Source organism: Chrysemys picta, chromosome 11 (genome assembly GCF_011386835.1).
Source record: "Chrysemys picta bellii isolate R12L10 chromosome 11, ASM1138683v2, whole genome shotgun sequence".
Lineage (NCBI taxonomy): Eukaryota > Metazoa > Chordata > Testudines > Emydidae > Chrysemys > Chrysemys picta.
In genome coordinates this window covers 56,535,322-56,560,190 of record NC_088801.1, presented here as the reverse complement: position 1 = coordinate 56,560,190, position 24,869 = coordinate 56,535,322, and the positions used below count along the sequence as shown (strand labels likewise).

Here is a 24,869-nt window from a genome sequence, read left to right as displayed (position 1 = left end):
AATCCTGCACATCTCTCATGTAAGAGTTCTGCTGACATTAGTAAAAGTATTGTCTGAGCAAGGAATTTGCCCTTAACACACAGTTAAGGATTGGGCCTTTAATCGCTTAATATAATTAATTCCTTATTCTCAGTCTGATTTAGCATTCTTTAGTATGCTCCTACCATTACAATGGTAGCCCTTTCCAGCTAATAGAAGGTACAAGTCAATAACGCCCCTTTCGATCCAATCTTTACTTCTTACCTTCAGCACAGTGATATTCCATGCAAAACTTTCAATGGCTTTGCTTAGTTTTCTTCCTTTCAAACCTTCCTTTGCCCCAAGGTTATGAAGTTCTTCATGGAATTCCATGCCTAAAACATGGATTGGTACATGATTTAGTACATGATTCAGTTATACTGCAATTTAATTTTTATTCAAACCATTCACTGACGATCCCCAGACCTCCCCACACCTGTTACTTCCTGAATTTTCATTTTATTTCCTCCCATCCCTGCCTCTCAAGAACCCGATGCTCATCTTTCAACTGCAGGGGACTGGGTGCAAAAAATATTTTTTTAAAGCCCAGTTGACAAAAGAAGTTTTACCACCTATTTAAAACAATATAGTCCTGTTGATTGTTTAATCCTCTACTTCTAATACTCATCTTCCACCTTTAGGGCTCCATATTTGTTCCTTTATTTTGCTGTGTGCTGTCACAATCATTGGTAGACAGTGTGAAGCAAGGTTATGAACCCACATTTCTCCAATGAATCTGCCTTTATTCTACATTGCTGGCAATATCACTGCAGAACTCAATCACTGGTCTCTGTGTCTCCCTCCCCCATTGTCTGTGTCTTCAACAGACAGGTTCATGGCTCGGAAGGAAACTCAACAGACATGAAAGATATCTGTTTAGCACAGTGCACCAGGATTTAGATTCACAGCTTCTCATTAATCTTAATAGGAGTCATAGAGAAACAACATAGCACTTCATACTGATAAATTATTTCATAAACTCTACACTGCCTATCACGGAATACGATTCTTGCAGCCTGTGGAACAGAAACTTTGAACCACAGCCTTTGGAATCCTGTTACATTTCACTGCCAGTTTCTGTGGTAGATATTTGTCTGATCCATTGCTGTCCATAAAAGTTCAGAAAGTCTAAGCACACACTTCACTCTTCAGATGTGTATTTAGTCATGGAAGTTAGAGACGGAAAACCTCTTAACGGGGCCATGAAGGCCAGTGGCTCTCAAGCATTTTCATTCTGTGTGACATTTGCAGAGTGTAAGCAAGGGTTAAGGGACAAAATGAAAACAAACCCACCTTCATACAGTGAGTCTGGCTGCTTGGTTACAGCCCTTCAATTTGTACCTGTGTTGTTAATTTCCTCTCCTAGGAAATTTTACTTTCATTAATACCAAATCCCCCATAATGCCTGCAGCCCTCACTACTCTAATAAATCAAGCTCAGTTTGCGGTTGTTTGGTTAGTATTCCTGTGTGTTTCCTACATCTCCAATTTTGGTGTCATTCCCTAACTTGAGCTCTTCTGAATTGACAACAAAGAAGCATCCAACAAGGAATGACACAAAACTTTGCAGAGTGTGCAAAGAGGGGCTAATTAATTAATTATTTCTGCAGATTAAAAAAGGCTTTCGAAAGCCCAAGAAAGTCCTGGAATGGACTTGAGCTACAGGAAGCATCATTGCCAAAAGACTGATAAATGCTTCCCCCATGACTGAAAAGGCCTTGCAGAGCACCAAGAAGGATTATAGATGACACTATAGGAGACTGGTCCTGGCTGGGCAAGGAGACTGGGAGCCAGGGGCACACACTGGGAAAAGGAGGGGGTACAAGTTGGAGAGGAGAGGACAGAAAGGGTCACATTTGGGCAGAATGGGCAGAAAAGTCTGTATCCACTAGAGAATATTCCCATCCAGAGCCTGGAGTGGAAACCATGATTTCTGAGACTCACCATTCCTCTGCTGTCAGCACATATCTGTGAAACCCACTGGCAATGTGTCTCATCCCTTGCTAGGGATGGTCCACATAGAGCACTACAACCTATTACTGCTATCAGTTACTCTGTTAGCTAGCTGAGGTCTGGGCACTGGATCTAAAAGTCCCATTTGATGACCAATGTAGGTGCTAACAGGGTGTCAAATGATACAATTTTTTTGTTTAGTTTGCTCTTCAGGAAATTAAACATACAAAACAAAAACCCCTCTATTAAAAGAACATCATTACGGTTGCAAAGTCAAGCACGCAGAAGTTAGGAAGTGTCTATGCAACCTTAATTTGGCCCTCTTGTATGCATTATGATAGTCTTTATATCATTATATGACCATACACTATTTTTCCACAGGACGCTGCCTCATTCAGGGCATAGGATGGACCTGCTCTGGGGGTGTATTTGGGATTTTGTAGGAGGAGATTTGCCTGTAGCACTTATGTTTCATTTCTTACAGACGTTGGGAAGTGCGTAGGAAAGAATCAGGCAATTGCAGGAAGACAAAGGATGGTCTCATGGTGAAGGCAGTTGAACGATGCCCTGAGAATTGGATTCTATCCCTACCTGTGCCACAGAGTTCCTGTGTGATGCTGGACAAGTCACTGAAACCAAACTTTCCACAGGTGCCCACTAACTGTATTTCTCATTTTACTGGGTGTCTCACTTGAGACCCTGGAGTCTGATTTGCAGAAATGCTGAGCACTCATAGCTATAACTGAAGTCAATGGGAGCTGTGCCCTGAATATATATATATATATAGTGCTATATAGTGCTAAGGACTCTGAAAAACCAGGTGCCAGGCCTCTAACACTGGACACCAAATGAGTGGATACTTTTGGCCTTAAACTGCCTATGCCTCAGTTCCCCAGCTGTAAAACAGACATAAGATCCCCTCACCTCACAAGGATGTTTAGAAAATTAATTCATATTTGTGAAGCATTCAGATGCTATAGTCATGAGCGCCACAGAAACGCCCATAAGAAATTGAATAATTCTGTCTTCAGAGCAGGGTTTGAACAGTGTGCAGTAAATAACGCCTGGGGCCACACACTGAATGAGGAGAAAACAAAATACTGGACAGCTGCTCATTCAGTAAGCACCACCCAGTCTGTGTACTGAATGAGGCAGGGGGTCCTGTGGAAAAAATGGTATTGCTCATGTAATTAAAGACTGTATCGTAATGCATACATGGGGGGGGGGGGTAGAATGGGAATTAGAATTGCACAGGCTGCCCTGGAGCGGTGAAAAGGGAACTTGGGCAGAGTGGACTATCAGATCCGTGAAATGCAGTAGGAAATAAGGGTCTGACTATATTGCAGTTAGACTCACATGGCTGGCCTATGTCAGCTGATTTGGGCTCCTGGGACTCAGGCTAAGGGGCTATTTAATTGTAGTGTATATGTTTTGGCTTGGGCTGGAGCCCAAGCTCTGGGACCCGAGTCCAAATATATACACTGTAATTAAACATCCCCTTAGCCCAATTCGGAATCAGCAGACATGGGCCAGCCGTGGATTTTTAATTGTCGTGTGGACATACCCTAAGGGATTGACCCCTCCTGTTTTACACACAGAGTTCACAATTATAAATTCATCACTAACTTCCACACTCTTTCTTTGATGTGCACGAGTAGCCCCTGGTAACCTCATTCAGAGTAAAACACAGGCACAAAGTGGGAGATGGATCCTAAGTAGTAGAGTAGTCAATGCAGAATCCACTCCTAAATCACAACTGATCATTCCAGCAAAAATATTAGCTGTGAGCAGCTACAGTACATTACTCCAGAACAAACCTGCTCAGTTCCACTTAATTTTCCACTCATTTTAAGGCTATTTTTGAAGTCTGTGGGCCCCATTCTGTTTCTGATTATTTCAATTGGACAGGGTCCAGAGAAGAGCAATAAGAATGATTAAAGGTCTTGAGAACATGACCTATGAAGGAAGGCTGAAAGAATTGGGTTTGTTTAGTTTGGAAAAGGGAAGACTGACGGGGACCTGATAGCAATTTTCAGGTATCTAAAAGGGTGTCATAAGGAGGAGGGAGAAAACTTGTTCATCTTAGCCTCTAAGGATAGAACAAGAAGCAATGGGCTTAAACTGCAGCAAGGGAGGTTTAGGTTGGACATTAGAAAAACGTTCCTAACTGTCAGGGTGGTTAAACACTGGAATAAACTGCCTAGGGAGGTTGTGGAATCTCCATCTCTGGAGATATTTAAGAGTAGGTTAGATAAATGTATATCAGGGATGGTCTAGGCAGTATTTGGTCCTGCCATGAGGGCAGGGGACTGGACTCGATGACCTCTCGAGGTCCCTTCCAGTCCTAGAATCTATGAATCTATGAATAGAGTTATTCCAGATCTAGACTACAGAAAGTGAGAGAGCATCATTTCACACCTGTGACTTTCCTGTTGAGGATTTTACTGTGTGTATATTTCTATGATACTTGAAATAGTATTATTTTCTGCAGTCTCCTTCATTCACGGTTGTCCCAGCTTGACAACCCAGCTCAAGTGATGATTTTGACTAAAATATATATTTAAATAAACAAATCTCATGCCCATCTGATGGAAGCCACAATTCAGAAAGTTCACACGGGGGAAGGATTTTCTTTATGCTCTATGGAAATAATGAAATGTATATGGATTTAAAGATGTTAATAAAAATTAACATTTGTTAGGGACGCATTTGAAAAACAAAACAGTCTCACTGGTGGTTCTACATGGCTGAAATAGGCTATAACCAAAGCACCACAGTCAATTTTGAGTCTCAATTCTGGTGACCAGCCACAAGAGTGCTGAAAAGTGATATGATTGTCACTCTACTGGCAAGGCCTGGAAAGAGTAGCCTGGATTTCAAGCATGGGGCAAAAGGCAAAAACCAATTTCCACCCTGCTCTTATATTAGGTGAACAAATCAGTAGAATGTTATTGTTAAACCATTCTGTGAAATTTTTCTCTATTAAAGATGGAGGAATTAAAGGAATTTATTACAGGGCATTAATTATATTGTTTATTTAAGGAGTGTGCATGGCTCTGGCCCCAGTAGTTTACTAATCCAAAGGCCCCTTCCTGCAAACACTTATCACAGACAGTAGTGTTTACTGCAGTATGTAGTTTTATTGAAGACTACTTATCAGATTCCAGCTGAAAGCAAAGACTACATTCAGTAGTGAGTGTTTGCAGAACTTGTCTCTAAGGCCTTGTCCATATTAGAAAAGTTGGAATGGTGTAACTGAATTGTAAAATGAGCATTTAATTGAAGGCCAAAGGTGCTTCTCCCCTTTGTACTCTGCTCTAAAAAAAAACTATGGCATGCTGTTTCCACCACCTTAAAAATTTGTATAGAGTTACAACAAGGTATAGAGTTACAACAATGTGTACAGAGAATACAACAAGGTTACCTGCTTTCTGACACTGAACAATCTTGTCATGAACGGTGTCTGCTGTTTCAATAAGAAACCTGCTCTCCTGAATCATCTGTCAGAAAACAAATGAAAACCAGGTTGCTATTACCAGGCTTTAGTTAAACATCTAGCTCTCAGACAAGTATTAAGAAGGTACCATTTAAAAAGAGCTCTGCTGGGTAAGTAAGACTAAAAAGATTATATCAGTCAATCATATCAGATCTCCCAATTCTGTGTCAAGGTAAATGACAGTTGCTCAGGAAATGTTTTGTTGCAGAAGTCAGAGAACAGCTGTTTTACATCAGTTAGACATAATTTTAAGCAACATAAAGGAAACAGAGATAGTGTCAATAGAGACCAGAGCTAGCAGACAAACACTAACTTAAATCTACGATCGTATTTGAAAATGAAGTCTTTCTGTGCTTACTAGGGTTTTTATTTTATTTGAATGAAATGAAAGAATTAGAATTATGGCCTTTCAGCATCAATACCTAGCAAAAACATTTATTGACCCATTAAGGGCCTTGATTCAGAAAGGTATTTAAGCCCATGTATAACTTTAAGCACTTGAGTAGTCCAAATAACTTCATTGTGTTTCTCTTTGGAGGAATTCAGATAAACTCTGCAGCTCAGGCCCAACTATAGTACTCAAGAGTTAAAAAGTTTTAACAAACAAATAAATCAACAAACAAACAAAAGTAGTTGGCTTCAATGGGACCACTCATACCTTTAAAGTTATACATGTTTAAGTACCTTCCTGGATCTGGGCTGCGGATAAGAGGAAAATACATAAACCAACATCCATCAGCCATGTAGAAAATGCTCTGAGCGTCTCTTCTTGCCATCTTCAGTGAAATCGCATTTCTTCTTTCATGCTTGCAAACTTTCCAAAAAGTTTCAAAAGCCCAGTCAAGCAACTGAGTTGTTTCAATGCTAACTTCTGCAAAATTGTGAGATGTGGCATGTATATCTGTTACAGGAAGGAAGAACATGTACAAAGATGAAATACATATGCTTGAATATAATCACATTCTTTCTGGTATAAATCAAGAGTAACACCACTGAAGCCAATCGAGTTAAAACAGCATAAAACTGATATAAATGAGATAAGAATCAAGCTGATAGTTTCATAGTTTTACATCCTGCTGTTACATAAGTTATGATATGCAAACTTGGCCAAAATGCTGCAACTGGTTTTTTTTTTTAATTCCTGTGTTCAATTGTGTGAAATCTGAAAGAATTTATGTCCTGATCCTGCACCATTGACATCAATGAGGACCTCACTTCTGACGTCAGTGGGCATAGAATCAGGACTTTACAGAGAGGCTCAACGATCAAACATTCCCCTGTTCCTCTCACTCTAGACTATCCCATGCTGCACAAAATCTTACTTTCACTTCACAAAATCTTCACTTCACACTTGAAGCATTTGAGCATCCCATGCATTTTAGAGCTGCACCGAGTACTGAGTATACGAGGCAGCATATGTGGGCAATTCACTTTTGATTTAAGGAAATTGTTTTGTCAAATAAAGCCTGCAATCACATGAAACCTAACATACTCTACACCTGAGAGAATATTACTTTTTTATTAAAAGTTATTTAATATTTTCAAATATGGAAAACAGTTGTCCTTACGCTCCCTTTGAATTAATAGTATGCTGAATAAGACTAAAGATATCATTAAACTTAATATCCCTAAAGCAGGCGACAAAAAGGCTGGGGAGAGAACAGAGTTAAGTTTCTTTTAGAAACAAAACCAACAATTTATACTACAATCTTGCCTAAAGGCTCAAATCAGGAGGGCAACCGGTTGTGCTAGGAAATGTACAAATACAGAGTATGACAGTCCTTGCCCTGAGGAGCTTATAATCTAATTTAAGAGAAGACACAGCAAATGGGTGTAACAAACAGTAGGAAGTACTGGAGAAAGGAGAACAAGAGAAACAATAACATACATTAACATAGGCCAGATACAAGCACAACTATGTTTTTCCAGGAGGGGAGTTTGGGCCAAATTCATCCTGGGTTTAATTGACAGTGGGATGATTTTGGCCCCTATGATGTTAAAATACAATGCAACTCATTTCAATAACAGAGAAATGTTTTAAAAGTATTTAAAAGATATTGGTAATTTATTAGGTGTTAATGTTCCAATTAGAGATTGGTCTGAATCAAAATCCTGATGGCCCCAAACTTCCCAGCTAGCGCCTATCTATAACGTGCTGTGCCAAAAACCTAGATGTGTAAGTCTTAATTTTTATATTATATATTATATGTTGATTTAGACATCTCTATATCTAAATAAACATATACAAACTACATCTAACACAAATATCTCGCTGCTTTGACATACGCAGGACACCAAGGAAACAAAATCCATTCTCCCCTGTATTCCTATAGAAGAAGAAAGCTTGATACAGCTACACAGGATAAAATTATTTTCTGTCAAAATATGCTTCCTGGACTGAAACTAGTTTCAATAGTCTCCAATGCCTTTCATTCTTTATTACTTGCTTGTTCATGCATCATGTTGATTTTTTCTCTTTGATTTTTTTCCTCTTTTCTTCTGGGAGAAAATGACCATTTCTACCAACCCTCTGGCTTTTCTACACCATTGCACGCAGTAATCTTGTATTAAAGGAGCCTTTCTGCTGCCAGTTAGGAATGCAGAGTGTGGTCTCAACAATGGAGAGAGCAAAAGTCTTTCCAAAAATTGCACCTTACCACTGGCCCAAGATACAAAAGAAGATTTGTGTATTTTCATGGATGTCAAAGAAACCTGTTAGAATTTCATCAATAATACTCAGCACTTATATAGGCCTCATTCAGTAAGGTGCTGAGTGCCTCCACTGAGGTGCTGAGTGCCCTCGACTCCAACTGGTTTCAACAAATGGGGTGGAGGATGCCCAGCATCCCTCAGGATTGCCAACACACTGCTTTACAAATGATTGGCCTGTCCTCCAGCTCCTACTTGCCATTAATTTACTAATCCTCACAACACCCCTATGAGGCAGGATTTAGATTAAGTACGGATATGCCCAATTTAAAATGGAGAAACAGCAGGAGAGAGGCTAAGTGACCTGCCCAAGATAAGTCTCAGAGATAGGCTTGAAAGTCCAGAATTCTTGGCTCCTGGTCGTGTGCTCTGATCTCTTAACCATACCTATGAGGCCTTCACATAACTCAGCATCCCCTACATGTATAAATCCTATCATCAGTAAGATCTCAGAAAATTGCATTGATATGAATGTCCTGCAAGCCTCCAATTTCTATATACAATTATGTAAACTATGAAAATTGATCACCATCTGCCACCGACTGCACCTCTTCCTAGGAGTTTATGGTAGGGTTATGCTCAGACTATCCAACAGAGATATCGAATAACAATTACAATAGTTTTCATGGGGAAAGCTACAATGAAATGTCAACTTTCCTTTACTGAAACGCCATGTAGAGCAGTCCCCAGCTCTCTTGATGCTGACAGTTGAATCTTGCGGCTGTCAACACCCCCAGGATAATACAATGAAAACAGGATTGCATAGTAGAATTGAGCCTGTTAATGTTTGCAATCCTGTCTGTAATTTTCATGTAAAATTAAGCAGCCTTTGTCCCAGTGGAACAAACATGAGAAGGCAATTTAGATTTGAGAGCTTCCCCAATACACTTGATAGGAGGCAAAGGAGTAACTTCTCTACCGCTGCACTGAGGTGAAGAAGAAATAATCTTTAGTCTATAAAGTGATGTTCCTTTTCAACGGTGGGTGTTTTTCAGAAAATATAAAATATAATCCATCAGGCTATTTACATGAATTGACTAATTTAAAATGATTTTTTTCAAATGTCATTCATCAATCATGGTATTTGTTTTTTTTTTTTTTAAATAAAAAAATTCTTATTGTGACATACCACGGTACATTCCAGACTAATGACCAAGGATGGCACCCTGCCCTGCAACCTGGGGAGTCTTAACATTTGTTTGGATGCCTCCTACCTGGGCCACTCACAAACAGCCTTCAAGCAGGCAAGCCACACCCTGAGCATCCGTGTTTAACTGCAGCCTGCCAGCCACACTTTGGCTCTCACCAGCCTTGGTTATACTGCAGGGTGACCGCAGCACACTGCTAGTCTCAGATTTCCCCCCAGAAACGTATGTTCTCTACTGCCCAGCCCTCTCCTGGACATTACAGATCTCTTGAGTCCTTTATTCCAGTAAGGGAATAATATGCACATAACTTGTCACCCCAAAAGGAGTTACCCAGACACTTCAACTTGAACACACTGGATCAGATAAAACACTAAAACAAGTTTATTAACCACAAACAGATAGATTTTAAGTGAGTACAAATAATGAGGCATAAAAGTAAAAAATGATTACAAGAAAAATAAAGCTAAGATGTTTAGTAATACCTAACTTATCAAACTATATCAGATTCAAGCACAGTTTCTTACCACATGCTTTCAGCAGCTTTACTGACCAAACCCTATAGGTCATGACCCTCCCCCCAAAGTCCAATGCTTGCTTCCTTTCTCGCTTCAAGTGCAGTGAATGTGATGGGCAGGGAGAGAAATAAGGGTGTGTCTTAGTGTGTCTGACCCTTCCTTTCACAGTCCTGTTCCCCCTTTGAGAAGCATTTCCAGCTGGGAGCAAGGCAACAGGCAATCTGTGTAGAAGGGAACTTCATGCTGTTTCTTTGCTAAGATGTAGATTTTTTTTGCCCCTGACCCCTTTCCTTCCAAAGAATGGCCACTTATCAGGTAACGGTCCATCAACCTTGTTTACACCTGGTTGAGGCATTAGCTTACCTTTGTCTCTGAGGAACTGGTTTGGCCACTCCCCAGACTTATCTGGAGAACATCCTTTCAGACTCATAGACTTTAAGGTCAGAAGGGACCATTATGACCTTCTAGTCTGACCTCCTGCACAACGCAGGCCACAGAATCTCACCCACTCACTTTTGTAACAAACCCCTGACCTATGTCTGAGCTATTGAAGTCCTCAACTTGTGGTTTAAAGACTTCAAGGTGCAGAGAATCCTCCAGCAAGTGACCCGTGTCCCATGCTGCAGAGGAAAGCGAAAAACCCCCAGGGCCTCTGCCAATCTGCCCTGAAGGAAAATTCCTTCCCATCCCCAAATATGGCGATCAGCTAAACCCTGAGCATGTGGGCAAGACTCGCCAGCCAGACACCCAGGAAAGAATTCTCTGTAGTAACTCAGATCCCACCGTATCTAGTGTCCCATCACAGGCCATTGGGTATATTTACCGCTAATAGTCAAAGATCAATTCATTGCCAAAATTAGGCTATCCCATCATACCATCCCTGCCATAAATTTATCAAGCTTAGTCTTGAAACCAGATATGTCTTTTGCCTCCACTGCTCCCCTTTGAAGGCTATTCCAGAACTTCACTCCTCTTATGGTTAGAAACCTTGGTCTAATTTCAAGTCTAAACTTCCTGATGGCCAGTTTATATCCATTTGTTCGTGTGTCCACATTGGTACTGAGCTTAAATAATTCCTCTCCCTCCCTGGTATTTATCTCTCTGATATATTTATAGAGAGCAATCATATCTCCCCCTCAGCCTACTTTTGGTGAGGCTAAACAAGCCAAGCTCTTTGAGTCTCCTTTCATAAGACAGGTTTTCCATTCCTCGAATCATCCTAGTAGCCCTTCTCTGTACCTGTTCCAGTTTGAATTCATCCTTCTTAAACACGGGAGACCAGAACTGCACACAATATTCCAGAGGAGGTCTCACCAGTGCCTTGTATAACAGTACTAACACCTCCTTATCTCTACTGGGAATACCTCGCCTGATGCATCCCAAGACCGCATTAGCTTTTTTCACAGCCATATCACATTGGCGGCTCCGTCATCCTGTGATCAACCAATATCCAAGGTCCTTCTCCTCCTCTGTTACTTCCAAGTGATGAGCTGAGCTTATGTTTATAAGTTCACATATAATGCTGTTATGTGCATTTTGCCACATTATTGATCAGCAAATTATGAGTTATTTAAATACCTCACAAAGCATACTTTGTACAAAGATTATTACAATAACGGGTAGGGTATGAACACAGGGGTACATTCTGTCACACTTGTCTTAGCAGAGACTGCCACAGCCACAATGGCATTGCCCTTCCCACCTACATTTGGTGCTTTTCAATTGCAACTCAATAAGACCAGAGGATCTAGGACTATTGCTCCAATGAAAGTAGCCCCCATGATTAAAGTTTCTATAGGAACTGATTCTGGGAGAAAGATACAAGTCCTCTGGTAAAATGCTTTTAATGGGACAACCTCCCCATATGGAAAAATAGTACAGGAAACACTTTTAAACTGAAGAAATTAATAACAGGCTGTTCAGATTGATGGAACACGTAAGTGGTTAAACCCCAAATGTAAGTTTGTATTTTGTAAGGTGGTGGAAGACATAAAAGCCAGTATGCACATGTTAAATGTTTCAACAAAATAGATTTTTTAAAGTTAAACATTGCTCAGCAATGATGGAAACAGGAAGGCCAAAATTCTGTTCATCTCATTCACCTGAACTGTCCCATTGAAACTAGCCAGGCTTCTTAGACTCATCAAGTTTAAGGACAGATCATCTAGTCTGACCTCCTGCAGGCCATAGAACCTCACCCACCCGCTCCTGTAATAGACCTCTACTCGCTGGCTGAGGTACTGAACTCCTCAAATCATGACTCAAAGAATTCAAGTTATCGTGAATTCACCATTTACTTCAGTTTAAACCTGCAAGTGACCCATACTTCAGAGGAAGGCAAAAAACCTTCAGTGTCTCTGCCAATCTCACCCATGGGAAAATTATTTCCCAACCCCAAATACGGCAGTCAGTTAGACCCTGAGCATTTCAGGAAGGCCCAACAGCCACATGCCTTGGAAAGCATTCTCTGGAGTAACTCAGAGTCCTCCTCATCTAGAGTCCCATCACCGGCCATCGGGGATATTTGCTACTAGCAGTCACAATTTGGCTACATGCCATTGTAGGCAGTTTTATCATACCATCTCCTCCATAAACTTATCAAGGATGTTCTAGAACTTCACTCCTTTGATGGTTAGAAACCTTCATCTAATTTCAAGTCTAAACTTGTTGATGGCCAGTTTATATCCATTTGTTCTTGTGTCCACATGGGTGCTTAACTTAAACAACTTCTCTCCCTCCGTGGTAGTTGTACCTCTGATGTGTTTATAGTATGATAAGTAAGATTTGGTTCAAACATAACAGCACTATGGTATGTAGTAAATGGGAAGCAGAAAGCGAAACTGACAGTGATTGAAAAATGAAACTGACTTGTCTCATTTCACTGTCTAAATTGAGTGAAGAGCAATGACTTCAAAATCTAATCCACTTCTAGCCATTCATGTCAGTTAACTTTCCTTCACTTTTAATAAACTAAGGTGCTAGTAAGATATTTATCTTAACAATAACACCTGAATTCTTTGCCCATTTAAATATTATGTCTTGTATGTATGAAGAGAAAATTGGAGAATCAATAAAAACAAAGGATTTCTTTTTAGAAACTACACTGGTACAAATTATTTCCTTGTTCTTTATACATTTTTCTGTAAATTGAAAAAGGGAGAGGAAATTATTGTGGCAGCCTCACCAAAAAAAGTGAAAAATTAAAGCGCCACTCTCTCTGGGAAGATAAATGATACAGAGGGATAGTTAAAAAAAAATCAAATAATAAATAGTCCAGACATTAAGAATAGAAATCAACACTAAAAAAAGAGAACTTTTTTTTTCTCTCTCTCTCCCCTTACCGGTGGAGTCAGGAGAGAATTTTGAGAGAAAAGCCCTGTAAACTCTGTATTCTTGAATGCATCTTTGTCAATGAGGAGTTTTGCCCGAGGAGTGCAAGCAGAATCTTGCCCTCCCTCTTCAAAGATATAATCTATTGGTTGAACAACTGAAGTGCAAATTGAGCTAATGAAAATTTAAAAACGATTTTCTCTTTTAACATCAAGCATTTATTGCAGGCATTTAGGACAAGAAACAGCCAAGTAAGTAATCATCTGCCAGCAAGCCTTGTAAGAAGTGGGGATATCTAGATGCTGACAGGGCTGGAAAAGGGATACTGGCTATTTAAAATACCATGATATCTATTCCAATGTACAGCAAATTCAGTTTTCTATATGTTGAGCATACGCACAACACACTGTGGTGGTAAGAATGCAGATCAAGAATGCAGACATCATTTGGGAGAGTTTGAAATATACAAATCAGCAGAAATACTTGGTTTTTTTGTTGTACTTTGAGCATGTCTACGCTACAAAATACTGAAAGAAAGGCAACCTAATGGTATTCCATATTAAGAGCTCTGATATCACTCAGGCCCTATTTTGCAGGGAACTAATGGATGTGACTGGGAGGAGGGGAAGATAAACCAAAATAAGACTGGAGGAAGGAAAGAGAAAGATACACAGATGGAGAAAGATGTACAAACAGATGGAGAGAAAAAAATATTGAGAGAAAATACAATAAGAAATCTAAAAATTGCTTTTACACACTACACCCATATCTAGATAAAAATATGCAACCAAACTCTAAAACCAAATATCAATACAAGTTTCCATACATAGTTAATATTCACAAGTTGGACCAAATTCTGCTTTAAGTTATGCTTGACATCAGTGTATTACAACATTCACTTGGCAGCGAATACTAGTGAAGTTAGCCACCCCTCTCATTTTTACTTGTTCAGAGCTGTCTGAAAAATTATTCTTTGGTGCTGAAATTGCCTCAGTTGAAAGACAAATTTTGTTGGGAAAGTCTGGAAAATCTGTTCAGCCATTTTTGAATGATGCAAGTGAAAAAGAGGTACCTGTCCCATTGGAATAAAAGACTATCACACTTGTGACCATACAGAAAATTCAAATAGAGCTGAAATTTGAAGTATTGCACATATTCGGGGCAGATCTTCATCTGTTATAGATCTGCATTTCTCCACTAACTTTAATGATTGATGCTGATCTGCGCCAGCTGAGGATCTGACCTATAATATCCATTTGGAAGTGTGTCAATGGCCAAGAGTCTGAATCTGAAAAAGAAAAAAAAACACCAAAAAAACCCAAACTTGTGCATTTCCTGGCTTTTAAAAAATTGTTTAACATTAAAATTGCATTAACATAATATCTGCATATAAATTATGTGCAATATATCTACTTACTCTTCACTAACATTTTCTCTGACATTATCCCCTTTCCCAAAAATCCCTAATTCCTCTCTCTTGAAAGGTGTTCCTATACTACCCCAGCCTTTCTTTTCTGAGCAATATCTGGAAAAAAGTTGCTTTTTTTTCATCTAACTAACGGTTCCAAAATAATTTCCCATACAGATGTTTGAATGCTGAAGAAGAGCATTCAAAAACATTTGTTCAAATTCCAAATGGCTTTTCAGTCAAACCATCTTTGTACTTATTATTTGTTATTCACAAACATTTGCACAAATGTTTGAGGAAAGGGTTTTTTGATAGAAGTATTTGTATCTGCACACGAGCAGGGGTGTCCGTGTGCAAAAAGAGGATTTGTTTATTTATTATTTGCTAAATGTAACATTTGTGTTTAAAAAGCTTCAGTCTTCCCATCAGAGAGGAAAAACAATACCATGCGACTTAGGTGAATGGTTACCACAAACAGCTAACAGTTTAAATGAAGTATTCACAAGCAGCCAGAGGCTCAAATTTGTTTGCATACGCTATTTTGCAAATACATATGAATATTGAATGCAGACACAGAAATCAGAATCTTTTTAGAACAATTCACAACTAAAAAAGTGCTAAATTAGTTGTATAATTATTTGCAATGAACAATTCAACCATTTCTACTTTCCAGCTTAGCTTCTGTCACTTTCACCATGCTAAATATTTCCCTTTTAAATGTGATCAATGAACTTTTAAATGAATTTGACAGGTTCTAAAATGAGTTGCATGCTGCCCACCTCAAAGAAGATTGCTGTGCCAACCTTTGAAGAAAGTGAGCAAGCACAAGTATAGGTGAAAATGAAGAAATCCAGGAAGATTCCTATTACATGAAAAAATCTGAATTGTAGCTTTACAAATGAAACATTATATTATACCACTGTAGGTGGGTGATAATTAGTGATAACAGTCCGGGGATCAATTGATCATATATAGTAATAACCAAATCTATGAGTAAACTTGGAAAATAAACAGCTATAAACCATGTTCCTGCATTTTCATATATTCTTCAAAATGGATAAATTAATTTTTCTGCCAACACTTCATCTAAGTTTCTTGCTTTTAGTTGATTCCATCCCTTTTTCTACTTTGTAGATCTCTTATACACCCGGGCTTTCTTCAGAGGATTCTTTTTCTTCATAAAATGTAGAATAAAAGATAAGTTCCACAAAACTGTTGCAGAGAGGCCATTTTCTAAAAATGAAACAAATATGAAATTCTTCTGGGAGACTCTCTCTCAAACAAAATGTTAAGGTAGCACAATTTGAAACATCCCATGTGCTTTGTTTCTGGAACTGTAACTCCTTTTCAAGGGTCTATAATAATTTAAAAAAACACCTAATTGTCCAGGAAAAAGCAAACAACCCACAGAAAATGATCTTTGTCTAGCATGTCTGTTGACAAAAGAACAATCCAATATAACAGACAGCTAATTGTTTTCAAGATCATTGCTACTGGTCTCAGAGCATCTGCATCTTCATTCACGTGGAATAGCCGAGCTGTCTATGCCCCATTAAACAGACTGACAGAGTTTTCAAGAAAAAAAAGATATGTTCAGATGACAGGTTTACCCACAGAAAAAATACAACACTTGTAGCATTTTTTTTAAATCAGTGATTAATTTTCATAACATCCCATAACAGTTCAACTGTTAAAGCAATTAAAAAAATATACCTCAAACATAAGAGAGGTGCTACATGAAAGTACTTAATAGACAACTTAGTGTTAATATGAACAAACTTTTTTGTGTGGGGGACAAACAAGGCTCCAGTTGCGTAAACCCAAGAGTAGTCCTTTGAGATTAATGGACTACTTAGGTGAGTAAAGGAAAAGAGCAAGTGTCTGCAGAATCAGTCCCTAAGATTTGAAATCTTCTCCATTAAAAACCTATAAAGATAGCACTTTCAGCATATCTTTTATTAAAAACATACACAAAATATTTTACATGGTGCTCTGCCAAAGTCTCCCTTTGTTTTCAGTTTTATGAATACGAGCCCTTTCAGTTGAGAACTGTTGGACAACAACAACAACGACTGTCCCTTTCTGCTCTATTAATCTCCTTATCTTTTAATTTATCCCCACATGTTACTTGCATAATTTAAATTCAGAGTTCACTAAAGCTTTCTAGTTTGGGTTCGCTTTTACCAGCAGAAACATACACTGGCTCCCATTTTTCACCCGACTGTCACATGGACTGACATTTCCTCTAGTAGAAAGAAATTTCTTAAGGTTAACAACCACTTCTCTATTAAAAAAGAACCACCACCTGAGTCATTACAAATGCCACAATAAGGTGGGGTGGCATTTTTCACTATAACTTCTTTCAACAGTTGGAGGCGTAATCCCCACACACAGACACTATATTATACTTTGAAATGTTAATGTTCAGATACATCGTTTACTATTTCATCATGAAAAGACAACAGATTTCAATATTCTGCACATTGACACGATTTAAAAAAGAAAATATGTATTGAGAAAAACTTTGAAAAATAGGGACTTATTCTTTTTAGAAAGGAATTATATTTGAACATGTTAAATCATCAACCTAAAACAGATGAAGTTGTGGGAAAATACTTTAGGGAAATATGTGGACTCACTAACCAAGATCCTTTATTTATTTATTTCATTCTGTCCCTTTCATATGTTCTTAGTCAGTTTTCCGTCATGAAGAATTTCTAGACAAATTTTCCAATGGTTTATTCTAGTATTATTTGAAACATACCTTAAAACAAAAAAAGCATGAGAGCAAAAATACTGTCCGTTAGGATCTTGTACAATCTTAGCTATTACTGATCTCAATGGGACCTCTCACAAGAGTAACAGAAGCATGAATTGGCCCACCATATTTCGAAATAACAACACCACAGTAATAAAAACACAGTCATAAAAGCTCCTACCAGATCGTATGCAGCCATAAGCTTTTTCTGCACATCAGGCATGGTCCCCAGAGGCTCCAGGTAAGGGAATGTATCTTTCATATAGACAGTGGCAGAGGGAGTATTGTCGCTGTTTATGAGCCGTGAGGACAAAGTCAAGATGCACTGCTTCAGACTGGCGATTGGAGGGAGTCCACAAAGCTCCTTAACAGACACAATTGCATTCTGTGGGGGGAAAATGGATTTGCATTTACCGTAGCTCACCATCCCATTCTGGTTTATAAAAGTAAGTCAACTAGTGCCTCTTACACATACACACACACACGGTTTCGTGAGCATTTGGAAAATTCTAAGAATAAGTTTGTCCCTGTGATCATACTGTTTTAAGTGAGGATAAGAAACTTATAAGAATTAAAAGATAATCTGCAAAGAGTAAAATAAAAAAAGGGTTGTGACCTTTGCTGCTTCTTTATGTTTTTTATAGAAGGCCTGAAAAAAGTTGTACACCGCTACCTCGATATAACGCCACCCGATATAACACGAATTTGGATATATCACGGTAAAGCAGTGCTCCAGGGGGGAGGGGCTGCACACTCCAGTGGATCAAAGCAAGTTCAATATAACGCGGTTTCACCTATAATGCGGTAAGATTTTTTGGCTCCTGAGGACAGCGTTATATCGAGGTAGAATCCCAGTAACAGAACATTGTAGCAACCAGCAGAACACAACTGTTACCATACTGCATTTTAGACCCCCGTGAGGATACAAAAATTTGGATCCACATCCGATCTGCATCCACAATAATGAACTTGTGACCCGCACTCCACCTTTTATATGTATTTGTATCTGCACCGAATCTCACTGTTGGAGCCCTGTGCGTATATAAAAATTTGGATCTGTATCTGGTCCGCAAAGATAGTAAACAATACAAAAGTGGATATCTGTGGATTTGCAGGACTCTGTATCTTTGCAGGCCAGGAATCCGAAAATGTTCAAGTAATTAACAGAGGCTCTTCTTTTAACCAAATATATTTGAATGGTGTATTAGAAAATAAAATCTGTTGTTTGGTTGTCATATAAATTATCCTTGAGAACAAGATCTAGAAGCAAAATTTAGTTTTTGAACACACATTAATACTATTTTTAGGTGAGGTTTATAAATTATTTTCTTGTTATACTACTTCGTGTATACAGCTGTAATCTAATATTTATTGTTACAGAATAAAGGAATGTAAGGGAACAGAAGATGGAGTCAGAGATTCAAATTAGTTATTTTCAAGGCCTGCAAGGAAGAAAAGCCTGGGAAGAGTTTCCCATTCTTAAAAATATGCTTAAGATATTCCTCTGAGAGTGATTTATAACTTATGTCATTTTGTAAACCTTTCCAGCTGCCAAAACTAAATTTGCTTTAGACTCTGTCCAGAATTGCAGGGTCAGTGAAGTAATATAAAATGTGTTCTTGTCCTGTTTTCCAGGGATAAATACACTGTTTCCTTTGCTTTACCAAGGAAATAGCTATTGTACATTCTCCTATATAAATACAATTCTTATTGTTTAACCTTATTCAGTTTTGTTTCTCTTTGGCAGCATCTACACCACAGATCTGATTTTCTCCTAACTGAACCAGTGAGAATGCATGAAATTAAGCACAAAGAGTGCAAACCTGCCATGCTGACTCACGTTCTGAACCATTGCAGTTTCCTCCCGTCCATTAAACTTTTTCAATTGCACAATGGGTGCTTATCCCACAGTTCCTGACACATCTATAAGAACTGGATTCTGGGACTATGGTACAGTAGCAGAAGGTCTACCCATTTCTGCCCAAACCGTCTTAATGCTGTCCACACTGCATTGAACCAGTTCAGACTAAACCAGCATTTAGCTAAAAGCAAAATGTAATCCCAATGGTATTTGGTTGACATGTTAAATGTATAGAGCATGTGTGTATGGGTAGGAATGTGTTTTAGGTAGGATCACATAACTCTTAGCAGAGTACACATCTGTAATGTAGACAAGACCTGAATGACTCATACATTTGGGTGTTTCTAGGCACGCACGCATGCATACATACACTCACACACACACACTTTTCACTAGTTAGCAAGATAAAGGTAAGCTGACATTCTTCAAAAAGGAGACAGGATGGGATGTCTCTCTAGTCCTATGGCCTGGAGATACAAGCTAGTCCTCAACTCAAATCTCCCAATTAGCTAAAATCAGCAGTGGGCTTTTTTTCTTTTAAATATTTTTCAAAAATTAAACAGATGCTTAGCCTGACATCTATATGTTAATTAACCTCAGTAAATATCAAGCTTTGGCAAATCAGCACTTTGTGTATTTAAACTGCAAGGGCTAGATATTCCTTTTAGTTACACAGGTATAATTTTGAAGCAAGTCCATTGACTTCAATGGATTTATACTGCTGTGACTGAGATCAGAATGTTTACCCAAGTGTTCAGTACAAAGCAATAATGAAGTAAAAAGTTTCATACCTGCATGTTTTCCCTCATGTCAGTGGCCTCTCGTAATGGATGCACTGCTAGTTTAAAGATATCATCTATAATCTTAAGGCTTGTGTTCCTCAGCATGGTATACTCGCTTCCTTTCTTTCCTATTCTCACCGACAGACTGCGCTTTTGTGCTTTTCCTCCTCCACTTCGATTAGTTATTGCAATGTGAACAAAAAGTGTAACATGCTCCATGATATCTCCAACAAAGCAGCGCAAGGGTATATGTCGATATCCAGGCTGTAAACATTCAAGTGGTATGGTATACTGGCCTATAAACTCATCACCAATATAGTCATCATCCAAAACAACAAAACGGATCATGGCAAGTTCTGGTAGATTTATTTGGAACTCAAAGCTTTCATCAAAAATAGGATTGTCACTGTTTTGCTGAACAGTTTTAGTTCTTTGTTCTGCACAGTCTGCAGGAATTCCATGAATTTCTATGCAAACATATGGGTCTATGACATCCCCTTTTGCACAAGCTCCCTTGGGCTTTGGAAAGTTCTGACCACTGATAATTTTGACATGTAGAACTTGAGGAGAGACCCCTGGAACGATGCCCTTTGTATTTGCACTAAAGTAAGATACTGTATCACGCATAACAGAAGGTCTAAGGACATAGCCACATCCCCCATTCTGTAAAAACCAGCCAGTATGTAAATCCATCATTGGGCCTGGAGTCTGATAGTTCATTGCCACTATCTGACAACCACAATTCCAAAAATCTTGGGGATTTAAGTTACTAGAGTCTATCCTCATAGCACTTGGGTATATCCTAGACAAAAATTTCTTGTTGTAATTGACGAAGTCCTCTGGATACTCATTTGCAATTCTACTGGCCTCTGCCTCACTGAAAGAGCAGATTTCCCAATAATTCTGACTTTTCATAGATACCACAAAATCTTTGTACTGGACAGACTTGCATATCGATACCAAATCAGACAACTCTCTGCACAGCCAGATCAGCCTTGGGTCATTCACATAATCTTCAGACATTCTTCGAGATATTTCAGCCTCTTCATCTTCATCAGTGACTTCTCCTTCTAATAAATCCTGGTCAGAGGGGAGCTTCTTCCCTTTCACAATGATCTTCATTTTCAGTTTCTCAGGTGATGGAAGGTAGGCTTCTGATGGTAAAGGTGCTTCTGTGTAGAGTTTGTTTCCAAAAATCTTCTTCATGTGTTGAACCATTACTTTCTGTTGTTGTATTGAGCAGTGGTTACCCAAGCAGAGAATGAGAGGATACTCTGAAGTAATGAAGGCTAATTTGTTTATTACCTCAATAACATTTCGAAAGGCAAGTGGTGATGTCATGCTATTACGGTTACAAATGATGGGCTCATTATCTGGACCATCACAAACATCAAGTTCAATACTCCTACAATTCATTTTTAAAGCCCTGACATAACCATTGATATCAGCTGGTCCTCTAAATTGGTCTTCTATTAGATAGGTATTGTGAGATGCATTGATATAATAATGTGATAAAGGCTGAGTCATATCCTGGACAACTTTTCTGTGCTCAGGGTCAAAAATATCACATTCTGGGGACACCAAATACTGAGTAAATCCATCAATTGCAAGAAATCCCTTCAACCGTCCTTCTTGAGAAAGTTCATACCTGCGGATAATGTCTAGACACATTTCTTCAGTTATATGAGCAACTCCTTGCTCAGCTTCTAAAAAAAGCATGAGGTCATTAGCATCCAAATATTCTTTGTTTTTAGATATCTGCACTAGTAAGAAATAAACTTCAGGTCTTGTGCAAAGTTCGCTGAATGCTTCACAAAACTCCTCTTTAGTTACTCGGGTTGTTAGTTTTTCTTTGCTTTTCTGGATTTCCTTAAATTTTAACCTAATCTTTGATTCCTTTAGGGTAGGATTAAGCTGTTTGATTAACTCTACAGATGTATCTTCTAACATTATGCCATTACCATCAACATCTGCAGCTTCAAATACAGTTTTTAGCCACACAAACCGTGGGGTATTCTGGCTGTTTTCCATTAAATCCAGAGGTTGTTTGCTACGAGAAACCAGGTAACGTAAACCTGACACCCAAATGTTGGCCACATCAGCTGAATTGGCAACCAGGTCAAGAGACTCATAGTTCTCCCCATGAATTACAGAGAATGCACAGTCTTCACTAATCTGGTCTGCAAGTCCATTGTTCCTGAATGTTTCAGTGTTCTTCCCTAGTCTTATCTCTTTTACAGCAGAAATATCAAGCTTAGCCTTGTCAGGGTCTTTCTTGGAAGGTTCCCAGCGAAGAGCTTGCAAGTCAGTGTCTAGAGTAAAAAAACGATTATAAATGCGGGAATTTGGACGGACTTTTTTCAGTTCACACCCAGCCTGCATAAAGCTGATACAGTCACTAGCACTGCTTATTTTCTTCTCGGATGGCATGCTGCTGAAGGACACAGTTTTCTTCCTTCCACATTTTTGGTTGGAAGGATCCTGTAAAATAATTTAAAAATAATTAAGTACATTTTCTTCGGCCCTTTGTCAAGTGTATATATAATATACAAAGCATAGCTACCTTATATTTGTTTGATCATCAAAACATAAAGCACTATCCCTTCCCATAATTCAATTCTCTACTCAGTTATAGAATATAACTACACAGTGTCTTGCTTGGCTGCAACAACATAGCTGTCACAATCACTCCTGAGAAGCATATTGGGAGGAGAGGATTTGTGGACAATCAAGGTAACTAGAGGAGTTGGGATTGGGGAGGGTTCACTGAGCAGTGAGAAGCTTCACAGTTATGGAATTAACCTGGAGGGTTGCTACGGGGATGAAGGGAGTGGGGGGAGAGCCTAGAAGAGCCTGGGGGTGGAGCGGGGGGTTGACGTAGAAGGGAAAGCCTGGGCAGGTGGGAGATAGCCCTGCCCTCATTCTGACCCGCTTTCCATTCCCCTCTTTCAGTGTTGCCCCTCTCTCGCCATATCTGGTGTTTCCACGAAGCCCCAGCCGCTAGCGTCAAGGGAACACGGGAGACTTGCAGCGGTCACTGACAGGAAGGTGCGTTTCCAACACCGCAGGCTGCAGAGAACAGCCTGGGAGCACGAGCCGAGCGCTCCCTGACGGCTCAGCGACCAGAAGGGAAAGAACAACAGGCCTCACGGGCAGAGGCCAGGGTAACATCTCATCACCCGAAGCCAGCCAGGCCGTTCAGGGGGCCGGGGAGACCTCTGGGCTGGCAATGCTGCGTTCTGTCCCGGCCCCCAGCACGGGCTCCCGCCGGCTCCTGTGCCCCGTCAGGCCCATCTCAGCTCCACCCTACGCACCAGGAGGGCACCAGCCTTCCCTCCCGGCTCCATGCTGCCTGGTAATGGGAAGGAGGAGAAGAGATCAGCCAAGTGGGAGGCAGAGAAACTGCCTAATTACCTGCTCAGCAGGCACCACGGCAGCCCCAGTGGCCAGGAGGAGCAACTGCAGCCCCAAAACCTATTGCCGGCCCAAAGCCAAAGCCTCAGGAAAATTAGTACAAAAAATAAAACCTCCCTATAATCCTTGACGGTCACAAGGCCTGATTTTCAAATAAGGCCTCCATGTTTGTGTGTGCTGTTTTGTGCCCACAACTTGCCGGTAGAGAGCATGAATGAAACTCAGGCATAAAACTGTTGGTGCAATTCTTCAATGTTGCAAAACTATGCCTTCCAAAACAATGACCTAGTTTGAAAACCAGGCCCATATTTCTTGCACTGTAGATCTGACCAGAAAACCAAATACTCAGTAACATAGTATCTTAAGGATCCCACCATGGATCTAGATGACTTTACCTGTTAAATTAAATCCCAGCATATACTGCTCTGTAAGCAGTATAAGAACTAAGTATGAATGTTTGCATTCTTGGGCTAGCTATTTTGAGAAGGTAGGTCATTATTAACGTTTTCTGTTTTTGAAGTATTTCTCTGTGCTTTATTGTCCATCTTATATACAGAACTCTCCACATTAGCCCATTCAATAACATCTGAAGTGTTATCAAAGAAATACAACAACCGTATTCAAAGCCAACTGGCTCTATTGGGAACAATTACAAAACCTCTAAACTTTAGTATTAAAGGTCTTTAGCTAATCTGTCAAGGCAATGAATTAAAACTTTTAATGACAGGCAAAATTACTCTAGCCATTTATTGTAGCATTTAGTATGCTAATTAGGATTAAAATAGGGAGAAAGAAAGTCAATGAACCCAGCACATTAGTTCAGCACATTTTTACATTTTCACCAGCACATTTTTATGTTCCTGAGTCATCATACTGCAATTTAATATATTGCTGGTATGAAAATCTTTAAGCAACAGATGCTAATGAGTATAAATGAATGCAGCCAATTATACAGTAGTTTGTATAAGAGCCTTTACTTTCCCAATTTTAGATTTTTAAAGAAAAAGTTATTTAAATTTAAAACAACAACATGTTTGTGGTTTTTAGCAAAATCCATATGAAATTCCATATCTCGCTTTTAGCGGAACAGTGTAGATTCCAAAACCAGGAACCTGAACCTATTTCCAATGATTTCAATGGAAGCAGGAAAAACCTCATACAGTGTTGCCAACTTCTGCAGTTTTATGGTGAGTCTTGTGGTATTTGGTGTCTTTCACACAATGATATTAATAGGCAGCACGCTTCAAACAAGCAAAAGGAAATACTTCACACAACACAGTCGACCTGTGAAACTTGTTGTCAGGGGATGCTGTGAAGGTCAAAACTATAACTGGATTCAAAAAAGAATTAGATAAGTTCATGGAGGATAAGTCCATCACTGGTTATTTGCCAAGATGATCAGGGATGCAACTCCATGCTCTGGGTGTCCCTAAGCCTTTGACTGCCAGATGCTGGGACTGCACGACAGGAGATGGATC

General features: G+C 39.3%; 1 protein-coding gene across 2 annotated transcripts in view; it reads right to left on the bottom strand.

The window, feature by feature from the left end:
- PLCL1 (phospholipase C like 1 (inactive)) overlaps window positions 1–24,869 on the bottom strand; it is a 304,452-nt gene that overhangs the window by 33,879 nt on the left and 245,704 nt on the right. The window contains exons 2-5 of one of the 2 annotated variants that reach the window (XM_065562047.1): window positions 19,987–22,458; window positions 17,516–17,719; window positions 5,395–5,470; window positions 244–353 (exon numbers count right to left, since the gene is read on the bottom strand). In XM_065562047.1, coding sequence (XP_065418119.1) covers window positions 244–353; window positions 5,395–5,470; window positions 17,516–17,719; window positions 19,987–22,458 — 2,862 coding nt within the window. The remainder of the gene's footprint in view (window positions 1–243; window positions 354–5,394; window positions 5,471–17,515; window positions 17,720–19,986; window positions 22,459–24,869) is intronic. The other variant, XM_065562048.1, reaches the window with a different exon arrangement.